At 35.5% G+C, this 19,127-nt stretch overlaps 1 protein-coding gene across 1 annotated transcript; it reads right to left on the bottom strand.

Moving 5' to 3' along the window:
* Positions 1–8,524: 8,524 nt before the first annotated feature.
* LOC125675995 (uncharacterized) lies at positions 8,525–19,127 on the bottom strand. Its single transcript, XM_048913864.2, has 7 exons — positions 19,003–19,127; positions 17,370–17,443; positions 16,710–16,841; positions 14,627–14,711; positions 12,900–13,005; positions 11,188–11,317; positions 8,525–10,595 (listed from the first exon to the last, which is right to left on the bottom strand). The coding sequence occupies exons 1-7, from the start codon at positions 19,031–19,033 to the stop codon at positions 9,651–9,653; spliced, it is 1,503 nt and encodes a 500-aa protein (XP_048769821.2). The 5' UTR covers positions 19,034–19,127; the 3' UTR covers positions 8,525–9,650.

The following is a 19,127-nucleotide window of genomic DNA, read 5'->3' on the forward strand; positions in this document are numbered from 1 at the left end:
TTTCTACAATTTATCGCCACCCCCCCCCCCCACACACACACACACACACAGCGGTAAGAGGGGACCAACTCCACCATCTAACCCACTCCCCCCTCCCCCCTCGAAGCTTCTTGCCTACGCATCAAAACAGTGCTAGTTACGCCCCTAAATATACATACATACTGACATATATATATGATAAATTAATATTGTGGAATTTCAAAGACAAACATTTCGGTTTTTTTAATATATATAAACACCCAATTGAATTCACAATGTGTTTCAAAATTAAGATGATCGTGCCTGTATGCTTACTTTAAGTTTACTGATGTCCAGGCTCGACTGGAATGTAGTTATTGCGTTGTAATGAATTCTATCACGTAAGAAACAAAAAGACGGATTTAAAAAAAAAAAGAACTTTTAAATGTTTATTAAAGGAATTTTCGTGTTTTCTCTGTACTAGTTTTAATGATGAAGTGTGTATTATTAAATGCATTATCGTTATTAAGAGCATTACCTTCAAGCGTACTTCGACGATTTTGTGCGCTTATCTAACCCACATGTTAATGATAGAGCGTGTGTCATTCAAAACACCATCCCTGGAATCGGGTGTGTTAGTTCCTAATTGGCGGTGAACTTCAGCCGTAATGTTGGAAGGCTTCACTAATCACCCAAGCTGTTGAACCATTTCTTCAAGTTCATTTTATTCACTCAAACCACATTATACATGGTACATGAGGTGCATTAAGTAAACATACATTTGAGTAAGAATAAGGTCAGAATATGTACAAATATACAATATACATGTATTGAAAAAGTATTTACAAAATATATTAAGGAGGACAGACTAACTCATAGATTTTTGAGATAAACATACAGAGTTTTTTAAGTGTTTTAACCTTACTGGTTGACATGATTTCATGAAATTTAATAACATTAGGTCTTGTGTAATACCTACTGTGTAGGTATTCTTTTCTAATATTTGACAAAGCATTGCATTCTAATATATAATGGAATTCGTCTGCAATTTTCGATTCGTTACACAAAACACAAAATCTTTCATTATATGGAATACCAATCCATCTACCAGTCTCTATAGGGAGGCGGTGATTTGTGGTGCGAAATTGAAGAAAAATAGTTCTGAATTTTTTGACAATTTTTCTAAATATTTTTCTGGTCCAAAGTCTATTTTAAAAGTTCTGTATATTTTACCTTTAGATGAATTGAACATATCGCTCGACCATGTTTGAATGAATTGATCCTTAAGTTTTTGTTTGACAGTATTTGTTATCCATTTTCCATTTATGTTCTTTTGTTGATTCCATATATTTGAAAGACCACACATGTTTAAAATTCGATGAATACATTCAAACCAGGGGTTCTTAACAGTACCGTTAAGATATTGTGTATGCAAAAATTTATAAAGTACATTAACAATTTTAAAGTCACAACCTTGCAATAATGTAGCCCAGTATGAAATCATTCTGCTATACACATTAATATAGATTGGGAAACGACCTGTTTCGCCATATACCATAAATGAGGGCGTAGAGCTTTTCAGCTGAAAAATGTGTTTCAGAAATTTTAAGTGAATGCGCTCTACAACTTGTAAATTTTCATACCCCCATATTTCACATCAATAAATTAAAACTGGTAAAACTACTTTGTCAAACAGGTCAAATTGACAACTAATTGGTAAATCATTCAATCTAATTTTCCTTATAATTCCATACATAGCTTTCTGGGCTTGTTCACATAAATGTTTCTTAGCTCTACAAAAAGACCCTGATCTAGAAAATATAATACCGAGATATTTGAATTCTTTTACATTCTCTATAACACCCCCATTATAGTAAAATTGCCTTTTCATCAATGGACCCTTTGAGAATATCAAATTTTTTGTTTTATCGACATTAACATTCAATTTCCACTGAGTACAATATATAAAAAATTCATTCAACGCACATTGTAAATCATCAGCAGATTCAGCCATTATAACTGTATCATCTGCATATAGGCTTAGCAGAATTAAAAGTTTTAAGTACAACAAGTTCTTCTTCAATTGAATTAGTAACACTTTGTAGGCCAATAATGCCTTTCTCTTGTAAAAAATATTCAAGATCGTTAATATACAAAGCAAACAGAAATGGGGATAAATATTCGCCCTGTCTTACCCCAACATTACATGTGAAAAAGTCAGTTGACATGCCATTTATCTTAATCATTGATTTAATTAACATATACATATTTCTGATATAAGTAAAACATTTTCCCTTGATACCGTTTGTAGTTAACTTGTTCCACAGACCATTTCTCCACACAGTGTCAAATGCTTGTTTAAAATCAATAAATGCACAAAATAATTTCTTTTTTTTTACTCATTAGAGTGTGTGACAAAAACTGCAAAGAAAGAATATGGTCTAATGTTGAATGGATTTTCCTAAACCCAGCTTGATTTTCATAAATCAAATTAACTTCCTCGGCGTATGCCTCCAGTCGACTATTTAAAATGCATGTGAAAAGTTTACCGAGACAACTTAACAAAGTAATAGGGCGGTAATTTTCCGGTGATGTTGGATCACCCTTATTTTTGTATATAGGTTTAACAACTCCAAGTAACCACTCATCTGGAACAAAGCCACTGTCAAAATCATATTAAAAAGAATCTTATACACAGGTAAAAATATTGACAAAGTTGATGAGATATGTTCATTTAATACATTATCATAACCAGGTGCTTTATCGTGCTTAAGTTTTCTAGCAGCCTTTTCTATTTCGTCGTCAGTAATAACAGTGTTAAGGAACTCATCAGAGGTATCTCCATCGTTTGGAACAAAATCAAAATTATCAAAATTCCCCGTTAAATCGTCATTAGAATCACCTAAATTAAGATTCCTCATAAACTGGAACATTTCGTTAATATCGACGGCGCATTTCTTATTTTTATTTGATGAATTTAAGATCTTCCAATATTCTTTAGAGTTTGTAGAGCGCAGTTCAGACAGTTTACGTGCTATTTCAAACTTATACTTTTTTATACAACTATCCATTATACGTTTGTAGTTTTCACTCATTGTTTTAAGATTGTCTTTGTTTTCTGCTGTCGTGTACCTATTATGAAGTCGTTTCGCTAAATGAAATTTTCTTCTTGCAGCTCTACATTCTCTATTGAACCAGGGTTTATTTTTCATTTTCTTGCGACCTGGGTCTACTCGGAAAAGGCGAGCGTGGATTAGCGGTCATTAATTATAATTGATGTAGCCGCGGGTGTGAATGTGTGACTTAACAACGCCAGGTATGGTAAGCAAAGCGGAAAATTGACTGCACTTCGAGATAAACCAGGCGAATTTAAGGTATGGGACATAACCGGAGTATTCGAGATTACCGTGTTTGAAATATCAGAAGTTTTTTTAATCTTTTATATAGGGAAAACGGCCGGGACCGGCGGTCGACTTCGACTCAAGCGGGGTATTCAAGATAAACCATATTCGAGATACAGATATTTTACTATATATATATATATATATATATATATATATATATATTATATTATATTATATTATATTATATTATACTACGTAAAATCTTTCATCAATATACATATAGGCACTTTCAGGGACATTTGAAAAGTTTTATAAACATATCTTGCTTCATACTGTTGCTGAATTAGAAATTAGCTTGGATATTCGGAACATATTTTTTTTCGGAGAACTAGAAAATATAGCCCTTGTGACTAGTGCTATTTTTTAGTAATACTCTGGTGACCAATAATGCCTGTGGACCTCTTGTCATAAAATAATTAATATGAATATCTGTAAGCATTGTTAGTTATATGATTTTATTCCAATATCTATTTGTAAATAAAGTTAATTTAAGGGGCGAATTATATACGGTCTACGTTTGGTTAATTTTGATGCTACATGGATTTAGTACTGTGTTCATGTATAATCATGTAATATGAATTAAATACTGCTCGGTATTTAAATGGGGTAAAAGCAAACTGCTACACTCAAATAAATCGACATATGATTTTCATATTAAACACCATTGTTCAAAACAATGTTGTCGTATTCACATTCAAGGAGTCTTGCCTCTGCAAATGCACAGGCATCACTCTAGCGTTACCCCGAGTCTTGCCAATCAAACGTTTGCTTTGCAATTGGTCACCGTTCGTCGTCATCCGTTAAGAATTGAACAGTTTTAGCTCACTCGAGTCGAAAGCTCAAGTTAGCTCATGATCACCAGTTGTCTGTCTATAAACTTTTCACATTTTCGACTTCTTCTCCAGATCCACTGGGCCAATTACATGTTCAACCACATTTGACCAAAAAAAAAAAAAAACCCATCCTTGAGTGAAGGGCATTCGAGTGTGTTCAAATGTAGAGCAAATTTCCTCTCCAAGGGAGATATTAGCGAAATTGCGATAATACACTGACAAATTTTTAAACTCTCCTCCAGAACTAGCGGGTCAATTTCAATCAAACTTGGTAAAAATCATTATTGAGTGGAGGGCAATCAATTCAAGTTTGCTCGAACGAAGGGAGGTGCCCCTTCAAAGGGAAAATAATCACAACAATATTTTGTGGTCATTTAAAAATCTTAAAAACGGCTAAGCTCGAAAAGTTCAAATTTGCATGGCAGCCTCCTGACATAGTGCAGATTCAAGTTTGTTAAAAACATGGTTCTGTCGGTAGGGTGGGGCCACAACAGGGAGTCAAAGTTTTACATGCATGCGAATATAGAGGGAAAATCTTTTGATAGGGGCCAAGGTGACTCGGGTGAACGATGTGACCCATGGCCTCTTGCTAACTTTTTGATAGCTACAATTTTAATTCTTTTCAAATTTGGTATGAATCATTTTTGAAAAAGGGGGGCATAAATTGTAAATTTCAGGACTCCTGCATCTCTGGGACCCTAGGCAAAAACTGTCTTATTTTCAAAAATGTACTTCTCTACAACCGCTCGTTAAAGAAAAACTAAATACACAGTGATGTAGAGCAGGAAGGCCTTCACCAAAGTGGTAAAATTGCATGATCCCCAGGATAGAGATTCTGACTCCAGGGCTGGGCCAAACTAGGTATATATAGTGTTTATATGTAAAACATTTAAGTGCTCTTGATCCTAAATTGAAACTAAGTGGATATTATGTTCTAATTCGTTACACTCAACCGAACATAAATAATTTATGCTATACTACTCAAAATTTGATAAGGATCACTAGGTTATATGTGTGTAATTTACCACTAACACAAAAAAAAGACATAAATTTGACTCAGAAACGTGTTTACTCAGGTTATGAATGAAAATTCATGAACGGCATGGACTTTTATCAATACGGAATGCTTGAAATCTGATAACAACACCAAAAGGCATTTCATTACAAAAAGTTAACAGCAAACCAGAGAAAGAATTACAGTTTTGGGGGATAGTCCATCATTACACTTAGTCGATGAAGTGTCAATACCGGGTATGGCCTCCCCTTGCATCAATGAAGGCTTGACAACGTCGAGCCATGCTGTCAATAAGCACCCAGATGTTTCCAATGGGAAGGTTGTTCCACCCTTCCACGAGGGCGTTTCCGAGCTCTGTCAACGTCGTGGGTTGTGCTCTACGGCGTGAAAGGGCAACCTGCAGCCTGTTCCATACATGCTCAATCGGGTTCAAGTCCGGCGAGCGCGCTGGTCAGTCCATACGGACAATTGTCTCCTGCTGAAGGTACTGCTCCACCACCCTGGCGCGATGAGGACGGGCGTTATCATCCATCAGGATGAACTCGGGGCAACAGCACCAGCGTAGGGTCTGACGTAAACATCGAGGATCTCATCCCGGTACCGCATCCCCGTCATTGTTCCTCTCTCCAGGACATGAAAATCTGTTTTTCCATCCCTGCTGATTCCACCCCAGACCATGATGGAACCACTACCATAACGGTCATGTTCACTGATGTTGGCATCATGGAAACGTTCCCGTTGTCGTCGCCACACTCGGTGCCTCCTGTCTGTAAAGTCCAAACAATACCTACACTCATCGGTGAACAGAACTTGAACCCAATCGTTCTGTGTCCAAGTGACATGATCTTCAGCCCAGTCCAATCGCTCCCGCCGGTGTCGAACAGTCAGAGGGACTCGGAACACCTGCCCTTCTCGAGTTGAGACCTGCATTGTGAAGCCGATTCCATGTCGTCTGAGTGGACACATTCACCCTCGAGGCGTTCAGGAGGTCGTTACGTAGGCTGGTTGCTGTCCAGAAGGGATGGTGTCGTGCCTGAGGAGCCACAAAATGGTCTTGGCGTTGGGTTGTCGACCTCTGACGACCACCCCCATGTCGGTGTGCTGCTGTACCAAAAGGTTGCTGTCGGTTCCAGGCCCTGTTTACAACGCTCTGGCTGACGTTTAGTGTATTTGCAAGGTCACGTTGTGAATAGCCAGCGTCAAGCATTCCAATACATCTGCCCAGTTGTTCTGTCGTCAGGCGACGCCTTACACGTTGAGGGGGCATTGTGTTGATAAACGTAGTGTAAAGACTCAAGTGAGTTTGAAGATTTAGAAAGAATCAGACACCGATGCCTGAGCGAAAATCGTGCAATGGTAGCAAAAGCATAAACTGTGATGAGAAACACATTTCCTATGGCATGAAATGCACTGCAAGTTTGTTGAAGACGTTTTTGATTTCACTTGGACACAATATTGCCAGTTATTCAGTTATTAATTTTTTAAACAGAAAAAATATCTATGATCCTTATCAAATTTTGAGTAGTATATAAATAAACACAGTGTGTAGGTACATGTACAGAAGCGCTCTCAAGAGTGCAGTTTATTGACGTCTATAATAACATCTTCTTAGAAAAACAAGATGTGTTTGTGAAACACAAATGCCCCCGATAATGGCCAATTCCGAAGATGGCCAAGGTCACAAGGGCAAATATCTTGGTACCAGTAGAAAGATCTTGTCAAAATAAATGCTCATGTACAATATGAAAGCTCTAATATTTACCATTTAGAAGTTAAGACAAATGTAAAAAAAAAAATTAAAGTAGGTCAAATGTCAAGGTCGAAAGGTTCAATACCAACGGAAAGATCTTGTAACAAGGAATACTCATGTGAAATATCAAAGCTCTATTTCTTACTGTTCAAAAGTTATTAGCAAGGTTAAAGTTTTCAAAAAGTAGGTCAAACTCCAAGGTCAAGGTCACGGGGTCAAAAATGTTGGTACCGACGGAAAGGTCTTGTTTCAAGGAATACTCATGTGCAAAAATGTTGGTACTCACGGAAAGGTCTTGTCACAAGGAATAGTCATGTGAAATATCAAATCTCTATCACTTACTGTTCAAAAGTTATTAGCAAGGTTAAAGTTTCAGACAAAATGACAGAATTACAGAATGACAGACAGGACAAAAACAATATGCCCCCCGATCTTCGATCTCAGGGGCATAAAAATTTAAAGTAGGTCAAATGTCAATGTCAAAAGGTTCAATACCAACGGAAAGATCTTGTAACAAGGAATACTCATGTGAAATATCAAAGTTCTATCTCTTACTGTTCAAAAGTTATTAGCAAGGTTAAAGTTTTCAAAAAGTAGGTCAAACTCCAAGGTCAAGGGGTCAAAAATGTTGGTAGGCACGGAAAGGTCTTGTCACAAGGAATACTCATGTGAAATATTAAAGCTCTATCACTTACTGTTCAAAAGTTATTAGCAAGGTTAAAGTTTCAGACAGAATTATAGAATGACAGACAGGACAAAAACAATATGCCCCCTGATCTTCGATCTCGGGGGCATAAAAATACATCTTCTGTTCTCTACGATGAGAAAATAAGATCAGTAATAAAACAGTTCATAAATGCTTTGTGGGTGGGTGGGAGGGTACCATGTCAAAACGCACAGGAAGAGAGCCTTCGAATGGGTCTAATTCCTTACTTGCAAAATCACAAGAAGCTGTGCTTCTCTATAATTTAAATACCTGTATAACAGGTAACAGAAACTTAAATAGAAACCAATGAAATTTAGTTTCCAGTATAAATATATAAACAAAACACGTGTTCGATAGACACCCAGGTCACTATAACTACAATAAATACATTTTTCAATTAATGAACCTTGTATAGAAATTCCCAAAATGACAAAATTTAACAACCAACAGTTTCCATTAAAGATATTCAAAATCAAAGGATTAAATACACACATTTTAATACCTTTATGAACATGGTAAAATGACTTGGTCCTATATGAAAACTGCAAGATGCATTTGCAGCAATTTTCATGCAGGTGCAAACATATATTAGATGTTTTCCTCCTTGAAGCTACACTATATACAAATACAAATGCATCCTTGTGGAGAGCAAGTGTATTGCTACCTGTTCATGCGACCTGTTTTTTGCTACAAGTTCATTAAACTGTTAGAGTAGACTAAGAGTATGCAAGATTATAGAGTTGATTTTCAGTCAGTTATTCCCATGTTTGAGATATACATGTACATATAAAAACCATCATGACATAGCCATGTCATAAACTTCAGAACAACTCTGATGAAATGAATAAACTCTTTACAACCATTATCCAAACTTGAATTTATTCCATCATGTAAACTACATGCCAGACAGAATCTAGCCAACATGCATAATTTGTGCAGCTTTCACAATTCTACAGATGTATAAAACTTCTGTAACCAGTCACACACACTTGTTAACTTTTACGAGCAGTTACCTTGTGATTAACTACATTTACATATTGTTAACAAGACATTAACTATCAATTAAACTTATATAACCTACATTTTGTATGTGCAACCGTGCGCCCAAAATTTTGAGGTATAAACAAATATTGTACAAATGTTCCTAATAAGTGTATATACAAAGGAAACATATATTCAATTTCCACTAACTACACTTATAAATAGGTTTATCACATTTTCAGACATGAATTTCTGCATTGAATAAAAGTGCTATTTTCAGTAGTATTATTTTCACATTAAAAAAAATGCCAGTCATGGCTTAAATGTAGTTTTACTTTCGCTTTTAATTAGTTTTAAACATTTGAAGTTTTTGGTCATCTTTTAGTATTTATTCACAGCTTTGTCATAATGGAAAAAAAAAACATGAAAACTCAAAGAAGTAGAAAATCATGAAATCAAATCATGAAAGTGAAAAGACAAATTCATTATCTGCCCCAATGTTGTTTTGGGGTCACAAATTTCAAATACAAGAAACTGGAAAATGCAATATGCAACACAAATTCAATGTCCTGTACCAGGTGGATATGGAATTCACTTCATTCATGAGAGAAGAATTTTCTGTGTCACCTGTGAAGCCACAGGAACCGGTAATTTTGTCTATAATAAAAATCATTGTAGAGGTCTATACTATACCATTCCCTAATAAAAAACATTTTTAAAAACTGTTATTGTATTTAAGATATAAATTTTATACCCAACAACAGAACAGTGAATATCCTGTAGTTACACTGCCAGATAATATAATACTTAAAATAATGCTTCTTTTTACCAAATGGAACTCCTAAATCAGTAATTCCAATATAATACTGAAATTTAAATTCATTAAAATAAAGTCTATTCAAAGCATTATTAGCCGCTAGAATTATCACAATTAAACAACCACTAAGCAACATGCAGAGCATACATCCCCATTTACATAATTCCACTCCCTTACTGAATGTATTCATACACCATAGTAGAACCTCCAGTTTCGTGACAAGAAGAAACGCCGTATTAGAAGTACTGCTATTGTTAATCCAATGATGAATATTATGAGACTGGATACACTGAGGCCGGATTGCCTGGTCTGGTAGTCCCTCAGCTCAGCACTTTGTCCCACTCTTCCTGTCGGTATTGTCCGTCTTACCGCCTCATTATCTTCCACCAACCTCTGTCTCACTCCCTCATTTGACCTTTGAGGTGTTGGTTGCTGTGGCAATGATGTAGAGGATTCTGGGATTGACTCGGTCCCTGGTGGACATTTCTCTGGTTCTTGCTTGGGATTTTCAGATCCTTGGGTAGAGATTTCACTAGGGGCACTCGATTCTTTAACATCATTAGACACACTGTCTTCTGTAGAAGATGACGAGTTTTTATTCGGGATATTTTGGGACGCGTTTTGAGAGGTGGTGACACCTGTTGTCTGAGGCTTCACTGCAGCAGACACAGGACTGGATTGAGGTCTACTGCTTGGAGTCTCCGACTGACTCCCAGGTATACCACTTCGTGATGCAGGTGATGGGGCAAATGTAAATTGCTGGGAGGGCAAAGAAAAGGGCAACTGTCCAGGAAACATTGCTGGAGGAACTGGAAACCTGCCCATCATAAAAGGGTTCATTTGCCACTGTTGCATAAAAGCATTTTGACCACTGCCTGGGGGAAACATTCCTGGTATAAATGGGGGAGGGGGAGGGAAGCGTGGCACAGTGGCATTACCTACCACTCCTTGAGGCATCTGAAAAGGAGACGTATTGGGCATGCACATGAGTGGAGATGGAAATGGAAATCCACCACCTAGGAAGGGATTTGGTGTGTTCGCTGGCATCTGAGGATTTGGTTGTTGTATAGACGGTGTGGGAGTTGTCTCCCCACTTTTCCTATTTGCACTGTCTTCCTGTTTTTTCTCAGCCTAGAAAATACATGTACATGCATTAATGAATAAATCAAAATGTTATGCAACTCACTATTTTTTTTTAATTTATGCAATGATAATGATTATATTTTGCTTTGAATAAACATACATCTACTGTGAAAATAATATGTACATTGTACTAGGCATAAATGATTTGTCCATCTTTTGAACATTCATGCTTTAGTATCTCATCTGTGAGGGAAATATAGGCTGATATCACTAATCCTCAAGTAAAGTGTATATATATTTAAAATGTAGTCAAAATGAGTTTAGCTATGTAGATGTCGATTTTCTTTAACATGTAAATTTACTATCTTTTTTCGACGTGTGTTCCCTTGGAGTTCATGCTTACATGTAGGAGCAGATTTAATGCAATTGAACCTTTTTCCAAAACAATTTGAAAAAAAAACCTTTCACTACTGCAGACCCTGTCTATCAATCTCATCTTTATTTCAAAATCCAAATTGTCTAAAAATTTTGCCAAAACTGTATGTAACTAGGTCATTCAATACGAAACATGCACAGAATCAAAATGATCTGATTGAATGACTTTAACACTGTTGCCTTAAATTCGTGTAGGTCAGCCTACCTGAAAATTGATTTGGCTGGCTAGTTCTTTAGCTTCTTCAGAAGTCTTTTTAGATTCCTCGGTCTCTTCTGTCATTGCCTTCAGTATGCAACTTATATTTCCACATGTAGAACACTTCCATTCTTTGCTCCTAAAAAAAAATAACAGCACATTGGATCTTCATGATACATTCTTCATTAACATTTATTATATATAGGTTAACTTGATAAGCAGCCTCCATACTAAATATACAGTGTTAGAAATTGGTTCAAAACTTGGTGTAGACCATGGGTCTATGCCAAAGCAAGATGACATAGACCTCATCGAATTGGCATAAACCACAAAATTGAAAGAAAAAAAATAACGCCAATAAAACATTTTCAATTACTTCAATGTACTTAGAAAGCATATTTTCTTTTCACTTCCATAACATATCCTCCTTTCCTCATAATGTTCATCAGACGCCGACTGACCATGAAGGGTCCTTTCCTTTGGGATAACTATTGCTTTAAATCCAGAAAATCGGCGTAGACAATTTGGTCTATCACAATTGCCATAGACCAGTGTCATTTGACATAGACTCGATCTATCGGTCTATGGTTAATTTCGAACACTGAATATATTAACAACAGCACTTAAAGCATTCCCTTCCAACTGGGATATCTATAAATGCATCTTTAAAATTAATCCCGATACATTTTATATCCATGTTATGTATACTAATTAATCCACATATAATTACATTTCAAACTGTTTGCTCTGTGATAACCCTTTGAAGCTCCAATGTGTTAGTTTCCCCATATACTTCATCAGCATGTAAATTTCTCACTTGCATGAAAATCAGCAAGTCATCATAACATCAGTGGGAGGGGATTATGGAAATTAACATGGAATGCCATGCATGTCAATTTATATTTTGTACTTCAAATAAACAGAGATAAATGGATTTGCCATCATGCAATCATGTTTTCCACTGTAATTAACAGCTCACATTCCTAACAAATTAAACAGTGATCCCTTATATCATTGCAATTACTACATCCTCTGTTGGAAGGAAATAGTAAAACATAAACACACAGCCAAGAATGAAGGGGCAATCTTTCATGCATTTACATGTCATCTTCAGAATTCTGCTACCGCTACTGTACATACATTTACTGCAGGAGTAGCATGTACACATTATTTACCCAGTTCTATTATACATTGAGAACCAAAATGGACTATTAAGAGGCAATACTGCATATCATCATACCTTCATTTTTTCCAAATACAATTTAGAACCAACATTTTAGCTGTATAACTAATTCTAACACCCGTGGTCTATTGACCGGTCAACAGTTTACAAACTCTATTTTACAATAGTCTGCCCTGTTTTTATAGGTTACACAAGTGACGTGATTCTTGTTCTGCTGCTTTGTTTACGTAAGGGCGAGATTCACTGATTTAACAGATGATGAAATACAGAATTTATTACATGAAAAACAGAGCAGAAACTAGGCTAGTGGATACAGTGATAAATGTACGCAATCACAGTCCTGTTAAAAGTTCAAAGTCAACAAACTTGTGCATCTAGAAAAAACAACCTAAAAAGAATGAAGGTGTATGACCATCAAACGGCTGTGGGCAACAGATGCATCCTCAGGTCGAACAAAATAAGCTGTTGTCCTCAAACTCAGGATTTTGAACTCAGTCAATAACAGTATTGCCTGACTGATCCCTAATGAGGAAAATACCTGTTAGCGAGCCTCTTTCTTTCCTCTGATGTGTAGTCCAGTGACCCTATGGCTCCTGCACCGTGAGTAGGCATGAACCCAATAATGGCGAGCAGTGCTGTCCTGACTGGTGAAAGGAATACACGTTATTTATCAGTACAGATTCAGATACAATAATGGCTTGGTGAAATAAATACTCATTATTTATCAGTACAGATTCAAATACAATAATGTCCTGGTGAAATAAATACTCGTTATTTATCAGTACAGATTCAGATACAATAATGGTGAACAGCGCCATCCTGACTAGTGAAATAAATACTCATTATTCATCAGTACAGATTCATACATTATGCAAGTTGGTACTTACTTACTTACTGCCCATTACGCCTCTGGCGTGTAGGGCAGCATTCAAGTTGGTAGGTACATGTAAATATACACACACAGTATAATTTCACTTAATTAACAAAACACAACACATGTTTGCAATGCCAACAAATGCCATTCATTCTATCGATCTAGTTAAAGGGAAAAGTATCCCAAATTTTTTTTACATGATAAATGATAGGATTAATTACATGATTTGTCTGTTTATATACGGCCTAGATAAGCTTCAGTACTAATTTGAAAATTGAAATTCCAGCTATCTATAGAGGCTGCCATGATGTGGAACTCTTTTGCATTCAAGACCACAAAAATCAATTATTTTGATGTCACACCGTCTATTCCGGTTTTGATGAGATCCTAAGATCATCAAAGATGTGCTTGTGGTAGATTTACGAAGACATTGTAAATAAGTTGATGCCTTCCTGTCAAGCACTTAAATACACTAATGCAAAGGAGAGATGTGAATTTTTTTTCTCGAAATTCCTGACCCAACCAAGTCATCTGAAAAGAAAAGAATAAGTAAACTACGGATCCATCATGTGCGTAATGACAAGTTGAGGTTCGAGACATTTGTATGAATAAACATGTACCGTCTGCCTGGTCTGCGACTCGACTGAATATCTTTTTTCTTAATTTCTTCTTACTAAAGAACGGGCTCAAGTCTATACGGCTCCAAACTTAACTGTTCGAGACTTGTCATGTTTACAGTGCCGCTGATGAAATCAACCGGAACCGACGGTGTGACATCATAAATTAAACTTCAATGGCCACTCTCTTAGCGGCAGGTAATTCAAAATATATGATAGATTAATATTGATTTAATTGTTAAGCAAGGGTTTTTATGGTTAAAAACTGCCATTTACGATATCATTAGGTGATACTTTATTCATAAAGGCAACAATGTAGTTTGGGTTGCCTTTCCCTTTAAAGTAATTACGTAATATTTGTCAAATTCAAGGATCTTGATAATGATTGATTGATTGATGTCTACCGCCACACCCAACAATTTTTCATTTATCTGGTGGCGCCCTGTTTTTATTGGTGGAAGAGAGAACCCAGGTACAATGTACCTGGGAAGAGACCACCGACCTTCAGAAAGTAAACTGGGAAACTTTCTCACTTACCGGCGTGAGCGGGATTCGAACCCGTGCCAACAGAGGTGAGGGGCCATGTGATTTTGAGTGCGATGCTCTAACCACTCGGCCACAGAGGCCCCCCTCTTGATAATGACTATAGACTCTAGTACATGTACCTGAGTTATGTGTTTATATATCTATTTCCTCTTCTTTTAGCCCCCACATCACCCCTGACTACAACACCTAAGTGTTGGATGAAGGTACATTAGATAAATCAATACTCACTAGACCAAGATGGCTGCCACGATTCTGGATGATGTCCCGAGATACTGAGGCAAATCTTTTTGTTGGTCTCAAACCTCCCATTGGGCTGCATAAAAAGTAAACACAATATTAAGTTCAAAATACATGTACACGGACACAGTTAAGTGCAGTATGTTGCCATAAGTTTGTCACAAGTCGAATATTTCGTTGTATAACAAATCTGTTCCAAAACGTCACTTGCTTTAATTGTATTTCAAATAATTCTACTGAATTAAGATTTAATCATGTGCTGTCAATTTTCTATTCTAGGACTGATTTTAAATATTACCTGAGTAATGTGTTAAAAGTTTAAAGGGAAAGGCAACCCTAACTACACTAATACTCTAGGAGTGATATTTAGGAAATATGCCGGCTAAAAAAAGTCCACAATGAAATTTTCTTTCTCTAATTTAAAAGTATATCATGAGCAGTACAGGTAAGTTTAGTAAGAACATACGATAATTTACAGGCTCTGGGGGTTACATAAATGACACTTATTTTACGTTTAGGAGTAAAATATGAAATACTTCAAATTGTGTCCATCATTGCATCACAATTCTCCACTAATTCACCAGAAACCCAACACAAAGATGAGATTCAATTGCACTAAACTTTAGATAAGGTAAAATAAGAATATATATATTGTAAAGTATATCCTCATGAATCGATCTGTTCTGGTGTACTATCATTGTAACATTACCGACCCGGTAAAGATCTCAGTAGACCTAAGGACTAACTCTGAAGTATGTGACTATAGGTCAGAAGAAAGGGTACTTAAATCCCTGATCATCTCACAATCAGTGAGCATGCACTGCGTTTGTTCATTATTTGATTGAAATAAATTAAAACTTATATCAATTTATCATGAAAGTAAATATAAAATGAAAAGCCTAGGTTTTGAATTACAACCCCTCCTCAACTTTTAACCTATCCTCGCACATGTCACTGGTTTATTTTTTAATCGGGTTACCGGATCCATCCCCAATCCAAAAATCGCTGATATTTTCCCAATTTTTTCCCAATCAAGTGTCCTTAAAATTCCATACATTGAGAGTAAAAAATAATCGATATTATCAATTTACTGAATTGTAAAATTCGATCAGCATTCCTCGGAAAACTACACTACCGTTATACGACGAACCTCGAGTGGCGCTTGTAAACTGCCTTATGTTCTGATAATGTTTAATCGTAAAAATATTTATGGAGCTTGCTGCTTTACTTACAATAGAAATATTATATTTATGTTCAACTCTATTTATCCATATTTATTCTATATAAAATGGTTGTATTTTGAATTCATTTTTCATTTAATTAACGTCGACAATTCCTCGAGTAGTTCAGAGCACATAACGCTGGCTCATTAGAATAATCATTTGGTTAGTAAATCTAATTGTAATTTATGTAATACAATATAATCAATTACTATATGAAAAAATATTGATAAAAAGCAATTCAAAACATTACAAATATGAGGAATTTTATTTCAAGAAGCATTTCTTATGCATGGATGAAAATGTTCGAATTTCTTCAACAAGAGTTGAACAACTGTGCAGAAGAAGAAAAATCATCCCCAGAAATTTAAGTCTAGTATTGGTAATCATGTTGTTAAATAAAAATACAGGCATTTACATCTGTATATATCAAATAAATTTTATCTAAAATGGACTTAATTTATCTGATACATGTATCAATAAAAAATCTACTAATATCAAAAAAATAAAATGTCAATATAAATAATTTAAATTATTTGATAGAAATAATCTTATAAAATGGTTTTTGTGTTTAATTTGAATGTATAAATGCATGCAACAATAAGATTTCTTTTTAATAGAGATGAATGAGCTTTTTGAGCGAATTGATCATTTTTTCTTTACTTTTATCGATTATCGAGTACAAAGTGATACTTTTGAAATTTTCCCGATCTAAACATTTTACCGTGTCAAGTTTTCCAAATCTGTGGATCCTGGAAACAGTTCAAAAAGGATAGGAAAATCCCTGTGTCAGTTGTCAGTATATAAAAGCATGGTTAGCAGTCCGAGGACTCTCAGACCACGGATGTACTTACTGTCAGAAGAATGATACTTGGGGGTTTCATGGGATAATCTGGTGGAAGGACGATCCTCCCGTGATAGAGACCCCCACCGAAATCTGAGTCGGAGGGACCTCTTATTGTAAAGTGCCACTCAAACAAATTATCCTGCAGTAAAGAAAGTATAAATTTTATATATCCAAAAACATAATATACATGTACGTGTATTTCTTTTTATAAACAAGACATTCAAATAAAGTAATTTAGGCCTAACTGTTTTTCCATAACAATAATGATGATATAAAACTTTGAAGTATATGGCAGTTAGATTTAATGTATATATCTTACAGTTAAATAACGTATATATCTTATAGGTTGATAATATATCTTACAGTCAGATAATGTATATCTTACAGTTAGATAGTGTATATATATCACAGTTTGATAATGTATATATCTCACAGTTAGATAATGTATATATCTTACAGTTAGATAGTGTATATATATCACAGTTTGATAATGTATATATCTTGCAGTTAGATAATGTATATATCTTATAGGTTGATAATATATCTTACAGTCAGATAATGTATATCTTACAGTTAGATAGTGTATATATATCACAGTTAGATAATGTATATATCTCACAGTTAGATAATGTATATATCTCACAGTTAGATAATGTATATATCTTACATCTAAAGGCTGTGCGTAGTACTGTTCGGTAGCTTCACTGAGTTCCTGCGCTTCTTTCATCAGTCTCTTTACGGCTACAAATTACAAACAGGGATAAAAACCGTGTTGTCATTTTACAATAACACAATAAAACTTTATGACACAGTCTGAGAATTTAACGGTAGACCGATAGATCGCGGCTATGCCAAATGAGGTCGGGCCATGCTATGTGCAAATAAGATATCCCGAATTGTCTATGCAAAATTCGAAGAAACAAAGGATTAATTATGATACGTGTGTGTGAGATAATGCACTTAATTAAAATAAATATTTTCCCTTTCAATCGTCAAAATCTATTTTTGTGACCGGATTTTCCTTCTGTTAATTTTAAAGTATGCAACTTAAGTGTCTAAGCGGTTTGAAGATTATGATAAATGCTCTAGACTAGACAAAGTGTTCAGCGTATGATTCGTATGTCATTAAATGTCGATGCATTTTTAAAAATTTGCATTGGTGAATTTTATTAGGATCAATTTTTAAATTAACATTTTCCTAAACAACATAATTTTTCTTTATTCCCCAAATATTCAAATATTGCAAGAATGTCAAAACAAAATGATTTACGTCCGACTTAGCAAAAATAATTTTGAGGTGAAGATCAACAAACGAACTGTAAATGATTCCGCAGTTTAAGTATTTTCAAAGCATAAAGCCTGGCATTAAACAGGTTGGGAACACTTCCCCATTAGTGAGATATTCTTGCTAAAATGAGATTATCCCTCTCTAGCGAGAATAAATATATCCTGTACAACCGAGAAAAACACCCGCGGAGTACATCTTTTCGTGATTCATGTGAAAAGAAGAAAAAGTGCTAAAATGTCTGATACTTCTGCAAATATATGAATCAAAACAAAAACACTCACGACGTGTATTGGATTTCAGACTGCTTCCCTCTTACGCAGCAACTTTGATATGCAATTTTATGACTATGTTGTTAATTTCATAGAAACAATTCGCATCATGTTGAGTGCGTGTCGCACTTATTCAGCGTTGCACGGGATTTGCCGTTATTTTCAATAAAGATGCCAAAAACACCTGTTTATGGTAATGTTTATTTCTCGCTAATGAGGGATAATTGCGTTTTAGCGAGAATATCTCGCTACAGGGGAAGTGTTCCCAACCTGTTAAACCGAAAGGTGTCAAACAAACAAAAGAATCAGAAGAAGAAAAACGCAAGCTGTATGAAAAAGAAGAAAGAAAACGCGAATTTACGCCACACTGGCAGAACGGATGAGTATGGTTGAAATTTGTGGGGAGAGAAATGTAGTGCATTCCCTGCAAGGAGTTTTGGTCAGGTCTATGCCAAATGCCATAGGTCTATGCCGCATCAAAGACATAGACCTATTGTCTATGCCAATTATAAAGTTAAATTCTCAGACTGATGACGTAATTCTGTGCTGGTTTTCTGTTCATCAGGAGTAACGTCTATTTCAGATTCTACTTCAACGCATGCAATATTAAAATTAAAGTTGTTTATGTTTTTCCCCATTTCTTTTGTGACCGCTCGACTGTTAAAAAAAATCTACCTGAAACGATCTAAGAGATGCTCTGAAAAAAATGCAACCCGAGTCAAATCAATACATAAAAAAATTACCTGGACTTCTCGTACTGTACATGCCCTGCATTTTTATTCAACGGACTGGATATATTGTATCAGGAAGTTTACGTGTACACTGTAAGTGAATTCTACTTTCACTTTCTTGGTCATTCTACAGTTAT

The sequence above is a fragment of the Ostrea edulis genome, chromosome 3, assembly GCF_947568905.1.
Source record: "Ostrea edulis chromosome 3, xbOstEdul1.1, whole genome shotgun sequence".
Taxonomy (NCBI): Eukaryota; Metazoa; Mollusca; class Bivalvia; order Ostreida; family Ostreidae; genus Ostrea; species Ostrea edulis.